Source organism: Culicoides brevitarsis, chromosome 1 (genome assembly GCF_036172545.1).
Source record: "Culicoides brevitarsis isolate CSIRO-B50_1 chromosome 1, AGI_CSIRO_Cbre_v1, whole genome shotgun sequence".
Lineage (NCBI taxonomy): Eukaryota > Metazoa > Arthropoda > Insecta > Diptera > Ceratopogonidae > Culicoides > Culicoides brevitarsis.
The window spans coordinates 21,624,957-21,645,117 of NC_087085.1; the positions used below are offsets into that span (position 1 = coordinate 21,624,957).

The window sequence follows — 20,161 nt, forward strand, 5'->3', positions numbered from 1 at the left end:
TTGATGATTTTTTTAATTAAAGGATAAAATCTGAATAAAAAATTGGAAAAAGAAAATTTCAAGTATGAAAAAAAATAAACATTTTTTCAAAATATTTAAAATTAACAAATATTCAAATTAAAATTTTTCATTTTTGTTTTGAACAAAATAACTACGTTCGTCAAAAAATTATTTTTTTCCAAAATTCTTTTGAATATTAAACTTTTTTAAAAATGCTATAAATTATAGAAAAATATTCATTAATTATTCATTAATTATCCATTTTTAAGAAATAATTTTGAAATTGCACTTTTTCAGTTTTGAACAAAATAACTACATTTAATTTAAAAATATTTTAAAGTTTTTTACTATTTAAAGAGATTGGAAGTTCTTGATACCTATTAATTATATTGAAAAATATAGCTTCTGTGTTTTAACCATTAAGTGTAATTTATAACAACCTAATTGAAAAACAAAAACATCATCAAACCTTTTTTTGACGAAGACGAGACAAAACCAATTTATCACCAAGATAAAGTCCTTGATTGATACACGTGTCAAACAATGTCTATATAGGATGCAATTTTTACCTACCAACTCGCCCAACTTTATCAATCGACAGTTCATTTTGATCTATAGGACATTTCGTGACTAATGGGAGTAATTTGTCTCTTCGTCAATTTTGAATTCAGTTGTTCCGTAACAATTTTGATTTTTGTCAATGATACATAAATAATTAGAATTAAATTGTAAAATTAAGTAGAACTTCAAAATTTTAAAAATCAACCCATTTTTACCTAGAAACGGAACAGTTATGATAAAAGATAAACTAGAAGAAGTTTTAACAAAGGACCATAATTTACGGAGTAACATAAAAGTCATTGTCGACGACAAATCATATTTCAAAGTAAAAAAAAATAATATTTTACAAAATGTCTTCCAAACCAGTCAACACACCGAAGCTGCAGAGCTGGCAATAAATTAAATAAGTAATTACTTGTAAGCCACTTGTGTATATTGCGGCTTGTAACTGGTCAGAGACAGATACTTTTGCACGGCAAATCATTTAAAATGAATGATACAACTAAGCACGTAGGTCTGTAGCATGCACAGCTTCACGCAACAAAACTTGTTCACAAGCGAGAGATGAACATGTGAGATCAAAACTAAATAGCTTGACCAGTTCCTATATAACATGCACGTATAGCAGTGTATCGAATGAAATAAAATATATTAAGCTTGTAATTGACTTTAAAATAACACGAGATATATGCATGGAGGAGGGATTTGATGTGGTCATATCATTGGCTAAACACATTATTTGACGAACTTTTAATGTCTAAATTATCGTTCGTTGCTTTTGTTATGATTGATATAAATTAACACTTTTTAGTGGCACTTTTTTTTCGTGATTTAATGATATTTTGAGTGATGGAATAATTTTCCATCTATTTTGTTTTTTTGACTCAAATTGCTTTAACCTTGACTTTTTATGGCTTATGTCCGTTAAAAAAAGAAGGTTTAATTTTTTCCTGATTTATTTTTTTATATTTCTCAGAATTGCAAAAATAGCACTTTAGCAAGCAAGTTGATTTGCTTGAGCAATTTTTTATGTCCATCTTTTTATCATTTAAAACATATATTTATGTCTTAATTTTACATTAAAAAACCACTAACGTTTCTAGTCTTAAGTTAATTATTTACGACAGATGTTAGAATTTATTTAATATTTATTTTTTAGCCGCTGCATTTTTTTTTTCATTAAAAATTAATAAAATATTTGGGAAAAAAAATAAAATTCAATTTAAAAAAATATTTTTTTTTTTAATTGAAATAATGTTCAATTTTTGTAATAAAATTAATTTTTAAACGTAATTTAATCGTATTTTTTTTATACAAAATGTTGACATGTTCACTAAAATTTCTTTAAATTGGTATTTTAAATTAAGTTTTACATATTTTTTTAAAATTTTATGTGTCTACAAAAATATTATAATAAGACCAAAAATTGTTAAAAAAAATGTTTGCTAAAGGTCAAATATGAAAAGTAAAAAAATTAATCAGAGCAAAAAAAAATTTTTTAATTTTTTTAAATTTACAGTTGTTTTTTTCACCAAAATTATTTTTTTTATTATTTATTTTATCACTTTTATATTTTTAAAAAAATTACTGAACCTAAAATTATTTAATTTTTGAAATAATTTTTATAAACTTTATATAAAACATAAAAATAATAATTAACGACCAAGAATTATTTAAAATCAGTCAATACTTTTTAAAAAATATTTTTAATTAAATTATTTTAAAATTCAATTTTTGCAACAAAAAAATTTAAATATTTTTAACAACCAATATTCAACTTCTAATAACTCACAAAAATGTTCAGTTATGCCAACTTGCTTCTCCTCTCTTATCAACGATCATTATTTGAGGTTCACGTAAATTTGTTATTCCATATTAATATTCCTCTCCACGACGAGGAAAAAAAATATTGGTATACTCTGACTAAGAACCAATACTTTACGTTTCATAAAGCAAAGGCACATGAACTTCATCGTCATAAAAATAATAAAAATAAAATAATATTTTTGATAAAAGGTGGTGATTTGAATTTCGTTAATTTTTTAATATGAACGTGGTTTTATTTACATTTTGACCATATATTCGTACCGGAGTTGGAGCGAAACAATAACAAGAAGAAAATATGAAAACCAATATTGCACCACGACGAACGAAAAGAAGATGCGAGACGAGCAATATTTTCATTTATACAACTAAAGTTAAATTGCATTTATACGAATATTATTTATTTAAAGATTTATTGATAAAAGGACCTCACGTAAGATATGCTGACTACAGTTTTTTTTCGCTGCAATGTTTTTAGCATAGAGCCGAAGAAGAATATAATATTTTTATTAGTATAATAATGGGTGTAAATATTGCGGGCTGCATGGTTTGATTGATGCCAATCTCCCCGTTGCACACACATTTCTATCGTTTAGGTGGCTGGCGAGAGCAACGTGGCTTGTTGCGAAAGACAGACGGATCCAATGTGTTGTACGGCGGATTTTCAGCAGTCGCGTGCAAACTCCGACTCCGACGATTATCGGTTTTCTCGAGTAAATGCGGAGCCAAAAGTAGAAAAAGTTGTTCGGTCCACGATGGAAGACAAACACTCGAAAAGCAAAGTTCCCAGTACGGCAGACCCAAATGCACGATGCACATGCGGAGATATTCCGTGAAAGAGTCGGCGAGAAAGCGCCATTTGTACGATCCCATCTCCAAAATGTAAATCTTTGCATGCGATACTTCGGGTTGCGTGTAAACCATACAAACTTTTGCCAGATCCAAGATAGTACTCAACTCGAATATCTTGCTTTTCGTATTCAAATTGGGGTCATTGACGTTCGTCAGGTGGTCGGAGCCTTGTCGTCGAAGTGACGCGGGAATTTGCAGCGACATGTTCTTGCTTGGAGAATTCATAATTGTTTCCAAGTTTTCGCGTACCAAGGTGATTTGGATCAAATGCGGGAAATTTATGTGACCAACTTTGCGAATGTCGTTAGCTGAAAATATTAAAAATTTAAAAATAAGTGTCAAAATTTATTTTTTTTTACATTTTTCCCATATTTAGATTAAAAAGTTCCAGTTTAAATTAAAATAATACAAAAAATGAACTTTTAAAATTTAGATAAAAAAAATTAAACCACGTGACCAAGATCGAATTCTTTAAAAAAAATCATTTTGATACTAATAAACTAAAAATAATTAAAATTGTCAAAATTTTGAGCAATGATAAAAATTAAAATGTTTTTTGTCTCTCTGAAAAAATCCCGATGCGATAAAAAATAAAAAAAATAAGTCACCTAATTAAAATTGACTCACGTGCATACTGATAACTCCAACAAAAATTAAAACCATCTGTGGAAAGATAAAATCTCTTCATATCATCTGGCAAGTAAACATTATGCCGTTGCTCCCAAGCAGTTATTTGCGCTTTTTCACATGGCTGGCGCTTTTCACACGTAATATTCGTGATCCGCGGAATGTTGGCAAGAACTTTTGCCAATCCCAATGTGAGATTTTCATAAAATAAATCTTCGGGAGTCGGTGTTTGAGACTTTAAAGGCACTAGTGACATTTGAATTGCTTTCGATATTAATAAGAAAAACAGACAATATGATTTTTAACGATTGTTTAACCGTTACTATAGTTACATTCATTAATGTTTGTGAAGTGAAGTTTATCAATAAAATCAATATTTTAACGTTTTTTTTTTCTTTAAAAGAAATAATGAAAAAAAGAGTGTAGGTGCGGATCAAGCACGATTAAAATCAATCTTGTCTGAAAAATTAAATAGTTCATAATTGTGCCAAGAATATTGACGCTGTCGTAACTTTAATTTTAAACATTTGTGACAAGATTATTAACTCTTACGGCATAAAATTGTTGATCTTGAGTCAACTGATTCATGTTTCAATTAGATAAAGCAAATTTATTACGTACAGCAAAAGTGTCATCATCATCGTTGTCGATTTCTAATTCATGAAAGCTTTAAATAAGGCTTTAAATGAACGATAAATAGAGTAATTTCATACTTTCTGATTTTTCTCGCATTTTTTTTTTCGATGGTGCGCGCATACTTGATAAACATGCATAAATAATAAAATGGAAAAGTTTTTGTTAAAATTGATTTTTTTCCTTTTTTTATATTTCTTTTTCTGTAAACGCACATCTTTAAACCTTTCCTTTTATTTATAATTTCTTTTTAAAAACTCCAATAAATTCAATAGACATCTTTCACAGGCATCATCTTTATTACCTTGTTGCCTCAATAATTTCATTAACTTTTTTCTTCATATTTTTTTTTCCTACATCATCATCATCATCCTTGCGTTCATATTAAAGATCAATTAGCCTTTGGCTTTATTTATATAGATTTGAACTCTGCGAATAAAGCCATCGAGAGTCATGCAATATGAAAAATGAGCGAAGACGACGACGACGTCGAACTGATTGATTAACGTCAATATTGTTGTAAACTTACACGCTGGAATATGTTGCGGACAGAAAATGATGGAAAAATAAACACAACGTTAAAATCTTAATTGTCGATAAAGTTGGTGAAGGCGTTTATGTTTACTTTAATCAATATTATTAATTTGCAATCAGTCAATCTTGTTTTTCTTTTTCGTTTCTCTTTTCTTTGATTTTTTGCAATAAAAAAAGTATTAAAAGAATTTTGGTTAAAATTTAATTTGAACGACTTGAGCGCATTTATTGGTTTGTGTTGATTAAAGTTGTTTAGGAAAAAAATAGATAAGAAATTCTTTAGCTATAAGTAGTTGAATTCGGACTTAAAAAGATTTTTACGATTATATTAATTTTAAATATTTTTCTATTTTTTATACGTTTATGCTCAATTTTCTTCAATTTTTTGTGCAGATGTTACGTTGATGATCATCGGATTTGCTTGCTGGCCTATCTTATTAATCAAAAAAATTACTGAAAAAGTCTATCGAATTCATAATTTAGAAGTATAATTTAAAAAAATAGATCGATGCCTTCATTTTTTTTCTTTTGTCTAGGGTATTTGTTGGCTTCCACCGCGGTCTCCAAAGAGTCCTATTGTGGATAATTTGCCTTCTTTTGTCTAACCTTTCTCTACTTAGAAATGCTTCCTACTTTTTATATGCCATTTTAATAGTGTCTGCAGAGAATGCGATGAGCTTCGGCCGAATTCCGTAAATTGATCGAGATGGTCTTTGTATAATGTTGTTGTGTGAAATACCTTGTAGTGTCACCGTTTTTTAAGAAACCATTTTTAATAATTTCATGATAGAAGCATCCTTTATTTTTTCATAGCTGTTTCACTTCTGTTTTTATGAATTCTTGAAATCTCGTCAAATATGTAACCTAGGGATAATTTCAGCTTCTTTATTAAATTTAATAGAACAAAACCTTTTCTTAAATTATTAAATAAATTTAAACAAAAATTATTCGTTTCACAAAAGTTATAATTTATACTCCGACTAACAGACAGACGTCAACCTATAAAGAGCATACAGCGTAAATTTTTACGAAATGTACTTATTCGAATCGTTTACTCGAAAGGTTTAAATGGCGCTAAGGAAATACTTTTTTTTTGTAAGAACATAAAATATCCTTTATTAATCATCTATTCAACATTTACGTATATATTTGTGCTTACTAACATAGAAAAATATATAAAACGAATGCATGTTGTATACAAAAAGTTAAGTCTTCGTCTGTTTAAAATCTATAACGTCCCTTAAAAAGCCACGAAAGTCGAATCAGCAGTTTTGATCCAACAATCCAGTGTATATTCCTTTTCCCAATAGTTTGCTACGGATTGCACAATTTTTTTAATCGGTATAGTTCTACTAAATGCCCAAAATACTAATGTCAATATTGTAAAATATTTAAAAGGACTTTTTTAAAATATAAGGCAGCCAATGGTAGAAACGGTAGTATAGGCTACAAAAGTGGTTGGTCACAAATTTTGCTCCAATATTGTAATAAAAATCTACATTCTATGTAGTTTCTCAATGAATACAGCAATAACAGTTATACATAGTCAAGTAAATATTTTTGTTCATTCTTTTTTTCTTAAAATTTTGGGCTGATTCAATGATCTGCTGAAACAATGAAACCTTTTGCTTGTAAGACACCACGGCATTTAATGTGGACTTGGTAACGGAGAGTGCATGTCGGAGTTAGGTCGCCCAAATTGAGACCAACCAAAGCTTCCTTCGTGATGATTTCTAAAAAAAATCAAAATTTTGGTTTAAAAAACAAATTTTAAATTTTAATTAGCCTAAATAAAAATAGAACTAAAAAAATATTCGATAAGATCTTATTTCCATCTGACTTATCTCAATCTCAAAATTTTATTTTTGACGAAATTCTTTAAATTACTAAATTAAAAAAAAATAAATATGTAACTCAAAAAAAAATTAAATAATGAAATAAAATCTCAAAAAAAAAAATCCAAAAAACTCTTGAAAATTTTAACAAAAATTAAGCGCACAACTCAATTTTCTAATTTTTCAAAAATTCATAGAAAAAATTGACCATCCAGGACCAATCAAGAGATAAAATAATTATCGAATATTTTTTTATTCCTTCATTAGATTGCATTTGAGCAAATTGCACCCTCAATTCTCACCTTGTGGATCGGAATGTGTTAACAACTGAATTTCTTTGTCATGACAAAAGTCCTTTAGATCGGGCGGAACGACGCAGCATGCCGACAGATTAATTTGTGTAATCGCTGGCGGATGTTTTGCCGACTCATACAACTGTTTCAACGTCTCGCAATTTATATCGGACACGCCGAGCAAACAAATTTTCTTTTGATCGACATATTCTTCGAGCACGGTCCACAATTCCTTCAAATCATCGAAACATTTGCCAGTGCCATCGCCCCAGTGAATGACTCCTTCCTTAATTTCGGGCTCTTGCACCGTCGCACTGCCATTTGTCATCTTCATCTTCGGATGGTAGGCCAACACTAAGCTATTCAAAAATGTGATGTCGAGAATTCGGAGTGCCGTATCGATTGCAACACGCAAATTTTCCTGCGAAAAGTCATTCAAAAAGACTTTTGCACCAACTTTGATTTCGTCTCGTGTCAGTTCCTTCATTTTCGTGTGCAAATCATTGTCCTTCATGCAAATCTGCAGAGTTCCGTTGTCGAGCGACGTCTTTTCGGCATTTTTGATTGTGACATCGAGCGCATCCACAAGCTGCAAACGAAAAATTAAAAATGTATTTAAATATTTGTAATTGAATTTAATTAATTAGCAGAACATTTATTGAATATTTTCGCGTATAGACGACCGAAAAAACATAAATCAACGAATTATTAGTAAAATCAAGTGCCAAAAATAATTGTTTATACATAAATGCTTAATTAATTCACTAATGAGACAAACAGCAAGTCATGTCGAAAAAAATGAGGAATCTCTGTGAGCAAAAAAATCACTTTTGAATTATCATTGTTGTTTGGATTCTAATCAATATTTGCTCAAACGGAGCAAAATGACCTTGAAGTCGATAAAATTATCATGAACGATAATAAACGTACGACAAATCGTGAATGAAATCGCGTATGAGTCACTACAAAAAGTGTTTCACTGTGTTAAATTTTCACCTAAAAATAAATCTAATGACACAGTAAAAAAAATAAATAAACCGGCGACTCGCAACACATGTTTTTACCTCTTCAGCGGGCTTTTGACCAGCTTTCTTCCGCAATTCTGCCACATTCAAGACGTTTCCAGTGCTCATGATGTATCGGCCTTTGCTGACTCCATTCATCTTTTCCATTTTTTCGATTTTTTTTTACCAAGCGACAAGTTGATTACACAATTTCGACGTATGATTCGACTGCTATCTGAACGAAAACTGACTGCTTTTGTTCTGGACGTGTTTCCAATTTCACAAAAGTGTTTTGGCAAGCTTCGTAGTTGTGTGATTTTTATTGACAGACGATAAATAACATATGAATTTACAAGTAATAATCTAATATTAGCACAGTGCTGCTCGGTTTTTACTTGTTTTCGTCCAAAATGCACTTTCTCGCGAATTTTAATGATCGTCAGGCTTTTGAAATTTTTTTAATTCATGTTTTCGAAGAGCTCTGATTAAATTTTATTTTTTTATTTGTCTGGACGAAAATGAGTGTAAAAACTTTGTTTTTGGTCATCGAAAAAATTAAGTTTAATTTTTAAAAAAATTGTTAAAAATTTTAAATACCTCAAAAGAACTTTTAAATTTAATTTGAAATATTTTTTTAATTTAAAAAAAATATTAAAAATTTAGAATTTTTGATTTTAAATATTTTAAAATTTTTAAAAATTTAATTTTTTTCTTAAAAATATTTCAAAACTTTAAAATAATTTCCGAATAACTTCTAAATTTATTTTAAAATCGTTTTTTAATTACAAAATTTTTTTTAGAATTTTTAAATTGTTACCTAATACGAAAAATTTTTAAAATTAAATTTAAATTTTTTGCTTGTTAATTTTTTTTAAATGACTCAGAATTTTTTTAAATTTAATTTTAAATAATTTCAATTATAATTTAGTTAGTTTGATGTAAAAATAATTTAAAATTTATTTTTTTTTAATTTTTTAAAAAATCGAACGAACCTTTTGAAATCGCCATTCGATAATTCAAGTCGTTATTTTTGAAGTTTATAACGAAATGTGCAGTGGGATTATTTTTTGATTGACTTTGTGAGCTGGGATTTATCACTTTCATTCGTCCCAGCCTGCGTAAATTGGTAAACAAGAATTAATTTCGTGAATATTTAGATGTTTTTGCGGAATTTACACAATGGGAAAGCGCAAGAGACCTGCTGAAGCCACTGCAGTCCAGTACGAGCAAGCGCCCAGCAGAGGAAGAATCGTGCAAACGGTGCAGGACAAGGCTGGAAACCTTTATTTGCAAAATGACTCGGGCCAGCAATCAGGTCACCACCAAAATCAAACGACAACTACTTACTATCAAATCCACACAAAAGTCCAGCCCGCGGAGAAAACTGGCACTGTGATACAAGAACATCGAACTGCGGGCGGCGGCCAAACACATCTGACGCAAGTTGTTCAGCAGCAGCAGCAGCAACAACAACAACAGACGCAGCAGCAGCAGCAACAAGACGCGAATGTTACTTTCAAATGCATCAAATGCGATTTAATTTTCGAGTGCAAGGCGGATTTCATGGAGCATTGCAGCCAATACCACTACTTTGCCTGCGACTTTTGCACCAACAGCATCTTTGACGACTTGATTCAGCTAAATTACCACATGCTGAAGCACATGAACAAGAATTTCGTGTGCGAAAAATGTAACATGATGTGCAACAGCACGGACGAGCTCAAAACGCACTTGGGAGGCCACATCACGATTTACGACAAGAACGAAGTGGTGTTCGCCAACAATGGACAAACGAATGCTCTGAGTGACGACACGTTGATTGAGCATCTGTCCTCCGAACTGGACCAAACAATCACGAATACGGTGAAAGTTAAGCCGCAGTGGTACCGATGCGGCGTGTGTAAACAGGATTTTAGCGATTCGAAGACACTTTTTAAACACATGAACCAGGTGCACATCAACATCCAGACGCAAATGATCCAGCAACAAATGGCAAATCCCTCGCCACCGCCCGCGACAACAACTCAGGTCCAAATTTCGCATCAGCAACAGCAGCAGCAGCAACAACAGCAACAACAACAGCAGCAACAGCAATCCACTCAACAGGCGACAACTCTCCAGGAAAATGTCGTTTACACGAATATCGACTCCAACAACATTTTCTACGACGAACGTACGGGCCAGTACTACACAATCGCGCTAATGGACAACGCATCGCCTCTGAGTGATGCCGGCGGCAGTGGCCAGTCCGTCATCGAGTACGTACAAGACACGACGAGTTTGCAACAAGTGCAACAACACATCGAATACATCGAAGACGGCCATCAGCAGCAGCAGCAACCACAAGAAACAATCATCATCGAGGACGAGTCGCAGCATTCACACATTTCCCAACAGCAGCAACAACACAACAAAATTTCACATTCTACCAACATTCAGCAAAACCTCCAAGCGAAACAACAAATACAAAATAACTCAAGTGCCGCTCAAGCGCCCGCAATCAGCACGGATCCGCCACCTCTAGTTCAAATAACGCGCGACACAGACCTCGAGGAACTTATTCCGACGACAACTCTCGTGGCCGATGCTCCAACCAACCCGCAACAGCAGCAGCAGCAAAAAGTGACGAAGCACGAGAGCACGACGACACAGACCAACCACAAGCAATCTGGCGGCGTCACGAAATGCGAAAATTGCAAAACGGCATTCGTGAAGAAATTACCGAAGCAAATGTTTTGCCATAATTGTGTGACAAGGAATACATCGGCAACAACGGCAGCTAATAAACATTAAAAAAAAATTAAACGACAAAAAATGGTTTGTCGCAAAAGTTAGAAGTAAAATGTGATGCAGTAAGTGAGTTATTTTATTAATTTTTTTTTTATATTTGTAATGTTGCTTCAAATTTATTTTAAATTTTTTGTCACATTTTCAAAATTCATAAAAATTTCATCAAAAATTACAGTTTAAAATTTTTTTATAATTTTTCAAGAAATTTTAAGGAATTCAAGAAATTATTTTTAAAAAAATTTAATTTAAATTAATTTTAATTTAATTTAAATTTAAAATTTAATTATTTTGAATTTTTTTTGTATCAAAATAAGAACTTGAACATGCATCTAAAAATCTTGTTAAAAATATTTTTCTGAAAATTTCTGAATATTTTATTCATTTTTTAATCAAAAGCAATATTTTTTTTATTTTAGAATATTTGAGGTAAAAAAAGAAAAGAAGTCATAAAAAGACTTAAATTTCTTAATGATTTTTTAAAATTATTCAGTAATTTTTTAGAATTTTTTAAATCCATTTTGAACTATTTTCTAATACAAAATTTTCGGAATTAAAAATCTCTTGAAATCATATTTGATGAAATTTTACTGTCCCATTAAATTTTTTAATTTTTAAAATAGACAAAAATTTTAAAATAAAATTGAGAGCAACGTGTATTTTCCTAAATTATCGCAAAAGCGATGCAGATAACCTCATATGTCGCATCACTTATTACAACATATTTTACAGGACTCATTGATTGTGAGATGCTTCAGATTTCCTTTAAATATATATATATTTTTGAAACGAACTATACCTATACAGAAAAAAGGAACGTTACTAAAGTAATGCAAAACAAAATAAGAAGAAAAAAGTATTTAGCAAAATAAACTTATTAAAAAAAATTGTTACAATCAGTTGATGTTTTAGAAATTAGTGATAAGGAAAAAAATCATAATACATTTCTTATAAATATTATTTTATTTTATTATATTATTATTATTAATTTTACGACCTATTTTTATTGATAAACAATTTTAATGCGATTAAGGACCTTTTATTTTTATTTTATTTTTTATTTAGCGAACGTAATTAATAAATTCCAATTGCCAACAAAAATACATGTATAAAAAATGTTCGAAGCAATTCCTTTTTAAAAACAAAACAAAAAAATATTTAAAAACCGAATTGATGTTAATTTTTGTACTGTAAATATTAAACTCCGAAAATGGTTAAATCTTATAGGTTCTAAGTACTATTATTACAAAAAAAATACCTATTATCTATTAGACAGAGGCGAAAAATTCAGATCTTTTTTAATAAAAAATAAATAAATAAATTGTTGTAGACTCTAACGAAATGAATTTTTTTATGAGCTTTTACTTTTTCGGTGTGACAGGATTTTGCATTTTAAATCTTTCGATCAACGAAGGTGCCTTTGGGACAATTTTCTTTTTCGATCCCGGCAACGGTTTGAGGAACGGTTCTTTAGTGGTGGACGATGTCTTGCTAGTGACAGAGCTTAAAGAGCTGCTGGATGTCGACAAACTGCTGGCGTTGCTGATGGACAAACTGGACGTTGATTTGGTGGGAATGCCAGTGGCGACTTTTTGAGAGATCTTTTGCAAACGCGGAGTATCACTTCGCATGGAATTACTGCGTTTTAGTGCTGAAGTGCCCATTAGCGGGGTTGCGGTTGATTGTTTGATGCCGAAACTGCTGCGACCTGAAATTAAAAGTATTTTTTAATAATAATTTCAATAAATGAAGGCTTTTTGGAATTTATTTTTCAAATTTTTGTGAACAAAAATGCAAAGAGACAAAAAAGTTAAAAATTCCATTTTCAAAATATTTTTTTCAATATATTTTTTTCAATGGATATATTAAATTTATTCGCCTAAGAATATTATTTTATAAAAAATAGGCCATTTATTTGGTCAAAATTTGGTCAAAAATGACTAAAAAATATTTTTTTTAAATACCTACTCTGTTAAAAATATTTTTTTTTCATAAAATTTTTAAAATTTATTTTTTAAAGGTTAAAATTTTCAGTTTTATAAACTTTCTTGATTGATTTTTGGATTCTAAAATATAAGTTTAGATTTTTTTTTATTTTTAAGAAGTTTTATAAATTTTTTGAAAATTTTTTATATTTTTTATACTTGAATTTTGATCTAAACTTTCTAACATCAGTTTAAAATTATAAAAATTTCCACATCAAAAATATTGATATAATTTTCATCTTATCTTTTTTGGGTAAGGCCGCTCCGAATTTTTTCAATGTTTTTGTCCCAAAAGATTTTTTTCAAAATAAATTAAAATAAAAAAAAAAGTTTTAAAATACTTTTTCATACAAGATGAAAAAATTTAAACAATTTTTGGTCAAAAATGAATATTTTAGTTGATTTTTTGGTATCTATATTGAAATTTTAAATTAATCTCAAACAATTTTAAGTTAAAAATTTAAACAAAAAAATTTCGTGAAAATAACTCTCAAAAAATTTTGAAAAGCAATTTTTTTGAAAATATTTTTAGAGAAGAAAATTGATGTTAAATTTCATTTATCAATACAAAAATTCTTGAAAATTGAAAATATTTTAAAAATTTTTTGAGAACTTCTTTAAAAAATACAGAAAAGATCAAAAAATGGTCAATTTTGATGAAATTTTTTACTAGAGCATGGGGCAAAAACATTTAAAAAATTTATTTAAATAAATTTATTTAAAAAAAAATATAAAAAAACTTTAAAAAATAAATAAAAACTTACGTGAAATTGTTGATGCTTGCTTTGCCTTTTGCGCTGCAGCTCTATGCTGAGTAATTTCATTTGCCGTAGCACTTCGTTTCATTGAACCTGGAGTTCCCATGGCATACCCGTTCCCCTTAACCTTCGGCGTGGTCATCAAAATACTGTTCGAAGCCATCGAAAGATCTTGCGTGACATTCAGTTTCATATAAAGCAAAGCCTGATTAATTTTTGAACGTGCTTCATTAAGAGCTTGCACAACGTTGGCATCGCGACTGCTGTGATCCTCGAATTTTTCATTTGGACTCGAGGTGACAATGTTCGTGGTGTTTGTACAAATTGGCAAAATAAAACTTTCTGACGGTGAATTTTGCATTTCTTCCGTAATTGCAGGTTCCTCAGCCTTTATCTCGACATTTATTTCTGGCATATTCGGGACTTGAGACGCGATTTCAGGTTGTGGCACTTCTGGTTTCGAAACGGACGCTTCATCTGACTTGGTTTGCTTCGAAGCGAAAATTTCTGGAATTTTAATCTTTTTTTGCGCCTCGGATATCTCGACTTTGCCACCACTTTCTTCAACGCAATCCTTGTAATATTTCAGCAAATTTTGCAAAATAGCTTTCGACACCAAGGAACAACTTTCGGACATTTCCGGCAGTAAACTGCTCGAAGTATTTTCTTGCTTGACTTGAGCCTTTGCGGATGGCGCAATTCCTTGAACTTCCCAAAAAGTTTGCTCATCTTTCTTCTTGGGACAAACACAGGACTCCAATTTGTAATTAAGTCGAGCCACCAAACCAGAGACGCTGCATTTTAACTCGATGTGGATCTCCTTGGATTTATCGTTGATCGTTTCTGGCAGAAAATCCATGAAATCCAGCTTAAATCCGAGCGCTTTTAGAATCCACGTGAGGTTTATGACATCAATTTCGGAGCCCTTAATTAAAAATAAAATTTATTTAAAACAGAAGCGGGAACAATTTTTGCATTTTTACCTCATTTTTGGTTGAACTTTGATTTTTTTGGGCTTCATACCACTTTAAGATCAAATTAGACAACTGTTCGGACTCCAAAGGACCGATTGAAGACATTATTTTGGACAAAATTTACAATAAAACACGAGAAACAAGCAAAATTACGATGTTTTGATCAAAACGTGCTAAATAAAATGACGATTTCTCTACCAAAATCTGCAATGGTAGCTTAACCCATTACCGATCAAGTACTCGAACACTTGAATAGTACTAAAAACATGATGCCCGATAAGAATTTAAGAGTTAAAAAAATTAGTTCTACCAAAACAGCTGAAATTCCGCAGTCAAAACAAAGTTTTGTCCAGAAAAAGTTTTATTTTATCGCATTTTTAGAGAATTTTAAAAGTTATTGAGTGCTAAAAGTATTAAAAACCTTTTAAATTAACCTAATTTCATTCAAACTTCCATGGAAATGGGTAAGAATTTGATAATTTTTTTAATTTTCGAGAATTAAATTTGTTTTTTTTACTCCAGATCGCATTCCCGGGACATCTGAAGAGAAATTGTCAACCCAAATACCGCAAATATCCCAAAATGAGAGGCAAAACATCCAAATTTTGTCGAATATTCAAGTGATTTTTGTGGATTTTAATGGAAATTCTGCCAAAGAAACCATCTGTGATGAGGAATTGCTGGAAACAGTTCCCAAATTGATTTTGATAATTTAATACTGAAACACATTCTGCTGAAGCCAAAGTCTAAACGTCCACCGATGCCAAAGAAGAGAAAAAGTAAACTTCGAAAAAGTCCAAGATTGTTGAAAAGTCGCTAATCCACCTGTAGATTTAAGAATTTTAAAGTAAAATTTTGAAAAAATTTTGCACTAAAGTGTCAATTAATTTTATTGTGTGTTATAAAATTAAAATTTTAGGGAAAATCCTTGGAAATTTAGGGAAATTCAAGGAAAAACCCTTGGAGATCTTAAAGTACCAGTCGTTCGCCATTCATTCTTATCACTTTCATTCGTCTCAAATCTGTAGAGTACTGTTTTCTGGCGAATAAAAAACTCACCGATCGCGCGTTTAAATTCGCACGAATACATTACTTTAAAAGTTGAGGATCGTGACTGAATTGCATGAGGAAATCCATAGTGACTGAGTGAGTCGGCTGAAATTGAACTGTTATATGCTGTCAGGTAACAATGGAAGACTGGTATACTTACCTGACAGATGTATAACAGTTCAATTTCAGCCGACTCACATCGTCTCACTCAGTCACGATGGATTTCGCGCGCAATTCGTCACCAGCCTCACGTATACCAATGTATAACAGTATCACTTTCATTCGTCTCAATTTTGTCACAAGTTGGATGGGAGGCTTGGATGGGAGACTTGGATGGATTTTAGTATGCGACCCGATTTTCATCAAAGTTGGATGGATCGGATCCAAGTCTCCAATCCAAGTCCCCCATCCAAGCCTCGGATTCAACTTTGATGAGAATCGGGTCGCATATTAAAATTCCATCCAAGTCCCTTGTTCAACTTGGATCAAAATATCAACGGTCAGTGTGTTTTTTTTCGGGACTAAATCGGAATTAAATCAAATTCTACTGAAGTTAAATCAGTAAAAAACTCAAAAAACGATGAAAAGTGTTCAAGAAGACGCCAAAGGCTACGTTTATTTCATGAAACAGGACAAAAACAGCGGTGAAAGTACTTCGTCCTTGGACTACCCAAAATTCCTGGAAAAATTCACAGAAATTCAAGCGAAACATGAAAAAACAAAATATTTCACATACCGAGTGGCCGGCAAAATATTCGATTTGACAAATAATTTATTGAGAACGAACCGGATCCCATACCAACTTGTGCTGGGAATCCTCGACAGACACCGCATGATAAATTCCTCCGTGATGACTCCCAAAGTAACGACGGAAGTTTGTTCGGAAATCTTCTATGCGGCCTACCGTCTCGGCTACTTGCCGCAAGAAGAGAACTTGGAAGTCTGCAAATATTCGTTGCTGAATCTCATTTGGAACATTTTCGATGCGAAACGAAACAAAACGAGCATCGCCGTTTCGGACTTTAAACAATTGATGTTGATGCTCTGCGAAAGTAGCTGCTTCCAGTCCAAATTGTACGAATATTTTGATTTGGTGTGCGATCACAACCAGTTGCTGCCGCGTGCCAAATTCGAAGCGATGAGTGTTTGTTTTGCCCGGATTTTTGCCTACATCGACCCCAGTGCCAGTCAGTTTGGCATGAATTGGATCGAAGACACGGTCCGGGAGTCCTACGAGCACCTTTCAGGCCTTTGTGGACTCACGCAGCTCCAATTTTTCGATTTGTGGTCCAGTAGTACGAGTAAATTTGCGTCTTTTTCGAATATTGTGGCGCTAATTCAACGACTGCACGAGTCGCAGTTTGTGGTGCATCAAAAAGAGTGCTTTGGATGTCACGCGAACCCCATTAAAGGCTTGCGATTCAAGTGTCAGCAGTGTCGGAAGCTGTCGTTGTGTCTGGCGTGCTTCAGTACCGGCTTCTCCAACGGGAAACACACGACATCTCATAAAATGTACGAAATCAGTTCGGATGAGAGAACCTCCTGTTTCACTTTTGGCAAGTTTTTCTCGAAAATGTGCTCAATGTCGCACAACAAATCGATGGAAAAGCAGGAAATCCGCATCGAAGAGACCGGAGATGATGGCGAAGTGAATCAATCTGTCGTCAAAATCGCGTCACACTCGATGAAACGTGGAACAATCAATAAATCCATGATTTCAGGGTATGGCTGGACCGATGGTCAACGAACCCTTTCCCGAAGTGCCGCCATAAATGCCACAGGAAAAATCCTAAAAATCGCAGAAGCTCTCACAGAAACGCAAGAAACACTTGCGAACAATCTCAACATGTTCAAGCAAAATTTGAATGATGAGCAACTGAATTTCCTGAAATCGCATTGCGAAACACTCGAACAACACATTAAAGATTTGCGCGAATGTGGTCAAGTATCGTCAGTTCCGTTCTCGAGTACGCCTTTTAGAGCCACGACGCATAATGTGAAAAAGCGTCCGCCGTTGTTGAACACATCAGCACCACTTTTCAACAGTATTCGCGGAACGGAGCTGAATAAAACGTTCCTCGAAGAAAATAAGAGTCTTTCAATAAATGATCTCAGTAATTGGTTCCAGGTCGACAAGGATTGCAGTGAGGTGCAAGTAACGCAAGACGACAATTTTGTGACAACAATGACGAAAACTGATACAAAAATGACGAATTTCAAGAAACTGTTGTATCAAGTCAAGGAAATTGTGGATGACTCGTATAGTGATAATGCTTTGCTCGCGGAAAAGACAAAAACGCTAGAAAATGAACTCGATAACATTATTGCGAACGAAGAGGAAAGACGGAGTCAGAAACATGGTTAAATTTTTTTTATTGTTTAGGCAAGTGCAGTTTTAAAAAAAATGTTTCATATTTCATTCCAACTATTTTTTTTTTTCGAATGAAGAATGAAGGAAAAATTAAGACTGAAATTTTCCGGATAATTTTTTTTAAAAAAGTATTGACCCATAAATTTTTATAAAAAGAGTTTTTCTCAAAAAAAAAACTCAAAATTTAGACAATTTTTGATGAGTGGAATACCTGGCTTTAAAAATTTTTGTGAAATTAAATTCAGTATTTAACTTCAGCAATTCTAGAAAAACAAAATTCATGATAAAATGTTAGGTGTTAAGAAATCGAATTTTAAAAATCTTGAAAAAATTATTAAAAAGTTTTTGTAAAATTTGAGTGCCTGACATAAAAAAACATCAAAAATAGTTAAAATTTAAATTTTTCTTTTACCCTTTTAAGATTTTTTTCAAAAAAAATCTAAAATAGGGTAGAGGCACCGTCTACCGTGATGCTAAGGATTTTTTATTTTTGAACATAAATTTTTTTGCCTTAAAGTAAAGGTATCTGCAAACCGATTTCTGTGATGAAAAAAGAACTCCTTAATTCGTGTTTTTCAATCATAAAAATTGAATTTATGTTTAAAATTCATAGAGAAATTCTAAAATTTCTAAAAACTTGAATTTTCTCCTCCTACCGTGAAAAGGTCCGTCTACCGTGAATCGAGTCTCCGTCTACCGTGATTTTAAAAGCACCCCATTAATAGTTCAAAATGTTTGTTTTTCGCTTTTTAGTGCCTATAATGATAAAATATAAGAAGAAAGCTAACATGTCCATATAGAACTTTCATGATTTAATAGGTTTTTCATTGAAAAAAATAAGGTTGAAAAATCGTTGGTTTTGAAATACAAAATTGATATTTCCGATTTTTCAAATTTTATCGATTAAATGATTCTACAAGGCTGTAACTTTGCAAAGTACTCTATTTAGCATAATTAAACATGTGTGCAAAGTACCAACTCGTTTATTTTGGAAATTATCAGTTTTTTAAAAATTCGATATTTTCATAGAAAAGAGGCTCATATCTCAAAACTTTTAAACTAATTGTTAGCTATTTGATTAATTAACATCATTTTATGCAATATTTTTGATCAGAAAACCTCTTAATTTCAATTTTATGAAAAAATCACGAACAAAAATACTCATCACGGTAGACGAAACCATACAGAAATATTGGATCCTTCTACCGTGATTTTATTTTTCTAACAAAAAAGTATGTTTACACAATAATTTGACCTCTCAGACCTATTAATTAATAAAATTTAGAGGCTTTTTTAGCTATCTGATACAAAGATTTGCTCGAAAGTCAATAAAAATTAAAATTTTTTAATCATTGAAAATTTTTTGAAAAATCACGGTAGCTTGAGAATTTTATTAAGAAAATCAAACTTTCTCGACTTTCAAAAATAAAAGTAAAAAATTTTTATGTTTTATTTGACGTATCACAAAAACAATAATTGTATCGTATTTAGAAAGGTTCAAAGTGTATTTTGCGATGAAAACATTTTAAATTTTTGTTTTAAAAAGTCGAGAAAATTTAAACCAAAGTTGAAAATCACGGTAGGGGGTGCCACCCGGTAGACGGTGCCTCGATCCTAATTTGAAATTTTTAAAATTTATGAAATTCGTTGAAAAATCTGGATACAAAAATTTATTTTTAATTAGAAAATTGACAAAAAGTTCTAAAGTTTCTTTCGATTTGATTAATATTGAATACTTAAAATACTGGAAATTTATTTTTTTTTTACAAATATGCATTTCACGTTGTTCTTACCTTTTAATTTTAAATAATCTAAAAAAATATGAAACATTTTTTATTAAACTGTACTTGCCTTACTTATTATTTTTAATTGAAAACACAGATCTCTCATTAATCTAAATATATTAAACGCTTCCATCACGCTTTTACACAAGAATCATGAGAAAAATGGTTCATCCAGCTTTCACCAATAATCTCGCACAATTATTTCTTAAGCTTTAATAAAATCAAATTGTTTTTTTTAAATATTTTTATGTTGGTAAAAATTTATTGATATAATAAAATAAATATAACT

The 20,161-nt window shown here is 31.3% G+C and overlaps 5 protein-coding genes and 1 long non-coding RNA gene across 11 annotated transcripts; 3 read left to right on the forward strand and 3 right to left on the reverse strand.

Moving 5' to 3' along the window:
* Positions 1-2,970: 2,970 nt before the first annotated feature.
* On the reverse strand, positions 2,971-4,120 carry LOC134837445 (tubulin polyglutamylase complex subunit 2). The gene is made up of 2 exons (XM_063852820.1): positions 3,865-4,120; positions 2,971-3,545 (listed from the first exon to the last, which is right to left on the reverse strand). Exons 1-2 carry the CDS (start codon positions 4,118-4,120, stop codon positions 2,971-2,973), a joined length of 831 nt encoding a protein of 276 aa, XP_063708890.1.
* A 2,038-nt stretch (positions 4,121-6,158) lies between these two features.
* Positions 6,159-8,666, reverse strand: LOC134830831 (glutamate--cysteine ligase regulatory subunit). Its single transcript, XM_063844422.1, has 3 exons — positions 8,224-8,666; positions 7,169-7,748; positions 6,159-6,764 (listed from the first exon to the last, which is right to left on the reverse strand). Exons 1-3 carry the CDS (start codon positions 8,329-8,331, stop codon positions 6,628-6,630), a joined length of 825 nt encoding a protein of 274 aa, XP_063700492.1. The 5' UTR covers positions 8,332-8,666; the 3' UTR covers positions 6,159-6,627.
* A 628-nt stretch (positions 8,667-9,294) lies between these two features.
* On the forward strand, positions 9,295-11,968 carry LOC134827100 (GATA zinc finger domain-containing protein 10-like). 5 transcript variants are annotated; one of them, XM_063839641.1, is made up of 2 exons: positions 9,295-11,019; positions 11,632-11,968. In XM_063839641.1, the coding sequence occupies exon 1, from the start codon at positions 9,343-9,345 to the stop codon at positions 10,954-10,956; it is 1,614 nt and encodes a 537-aa protein (XP_063695711.1). In that variant the 5' UTR covers positions 9,295-9,342; the 3' UTR covers positions 10,957-11,019; positions 11,632-11,968. The 5 variants fall into 5 exon arrangements, with proteins under 5 accessions (XP_063695711.1, XP_063695710.1, XP_063695712.1 ...); XM_063839640.1 differs by having other exon boundaries at positions 11,683-11,968; XM_063839642.1 differs by having other exon boundaries at positions 9,295-11,015.
* Positions 11,969-12,037: 69 nt separating this feature from the next.
* LOC134827101 (uncharacterized) lies at positions 12,038-14,845 on the reverse strand. The gene is made up of 3 exons (XM_063839645.1): positions 14,677-14,845; positions 13,700-14,618; positions 12,038-12,658 (listed from the first exon to the last, which is right to left on the reverse strand). Exons 1-3 carry the CDS (start codon positions 14,770-14,772, stop codon positions 12,312-12,314), a joined length of 1,362 nt encoding a protein of 453 aa, XP_063695715.1. The 5' UTR covers positions 14,773-14,845; the 3' UTR covers positions 12,038-12,311.
* A 145-nt stretch (positions 14,846-14,990) lies between these two features.
* LOC134827301 (uncharacterized) lies at positions 14,991-15,559 on the forward strand. Its single transcript, XR_010161768.1, has 2 exons — positions 14,991-15,131; positions 15,190-15,559. It is a non-coding gene; the product is annotated as an uncharacterized LOC134827301 (long non-coding RNA).
* Positions 15,560-16,215: 656 nt separating this feature from the next.
* Positions 16,216-20,111, forward strand: LOC134832723 (dystrophin-1). 2 transcript variants are annotated; one of them, XM_063846863.1, is made up of 2 exons: positions 16,216-18,100; positions 19,970-20,111. In XM_063846863.1, exon 1 carries the CDS (start codon positions 16,298-16,300, stop codon positions 18,080-18,082), a length of 1,785 nt encoding a protein of 594 aa, XP_063702933.1. In that variant the 5' UTR covers positions 16,216-16,297; the 3' UTR covers positions 18,083-18,100; positions 19,970-20,111. The 2 variants fall into 2 exon arrangements, with proteins under 2 accessions (XP_063702933.1, XP_063702924.1); XM_063846854.1 differs by having other exon boundaries at positions 16,216-18,077.
* The last annotated feature ends 50 nt before the right edge of the window (positions 20,112-20,161 follow it).

What these genes read in the sequence shown, in the direction of transcription:
- LOC134837445 (XM_063852820.1), bottom strand. Translation starts at nt 4,120, where the DNA reads ATGTCACTAGTGCCTTTAAAGTCTCAAACACCGACTCCCGAAGATTTA. An exon ending in TTGGAGTTATCAGTATGCAC is followed by an intron (nt 3,546 to 3,864) that starts GTGAGTCAATTT and finishes TAATATTTTCAG; the next exon opens with CTAACGACATTCGCAAAGTT.
- LOC134832723 (XM_063846854.1), top strand. Translation starts at nt 16,298, where the DNA reads ATGAAAAGTGTTCAAGAAGACGCCAAAGGCTACGTTTATTTCATGAAA.
- LOC134827101 (XM_063839645.1), bottom strand. Translation starts at nt 14,772, where the DNA reads ATGTCTTCAATCGGTCCTTTGGAGTCCGAACAGTTGTCTAATTTGATC. An exon ending in AAAGTTCAACCAAAAATGAG is followed by an intron (nt 14,619 to 14,676) that starts GTAAAAATGCAA and finishes TTTTTAATTAAG; the next exon opens with GGCTCCGAAATTGATGTCAT. An exon ending in GCAAGCATCAACAATTTCAC is followed by an intron (nt 12,659 to 13,699) that starts GTAAGTTTTTAT and finishes TTTTAATTTCAG; the next exon opens with GTCGCAGCAGTTTCGGCATC.
- LOC134827100 (XM_063839641.1), top strand. Translation starts at nt 9,343, where the DNA reads ATGGGAAAGCGCAAGAGACCTGCTGAAGCCACTGCAGTCCAGTACGAG.
- LOC134830831 (XM_063844422.1), bottom strand. Translation starts at nt 8,331, where the DNA reads ATGGAAAAGATGAATGGAGTCAGCAAAGGCCGATACATCATGAGCACT. An exon ending in GTCAAAAGCCCGCTGAAGAG is followed by an intron (nt 7,749 to 8,223) that starts GTAAAAACATGT and finishes TTTCGTTTGCAG; the next exon opens with CTTGTGGATGCGCTCGATGT. An exon ending in AACACATTCCGATCCACAAG is followed by an intron (nt 6,765 to 7,168) that starts GTGAGAATTGAG and finishes GATTTTTTTTAG; the next exon opens with AAATCATCACGAAGGAAGCT.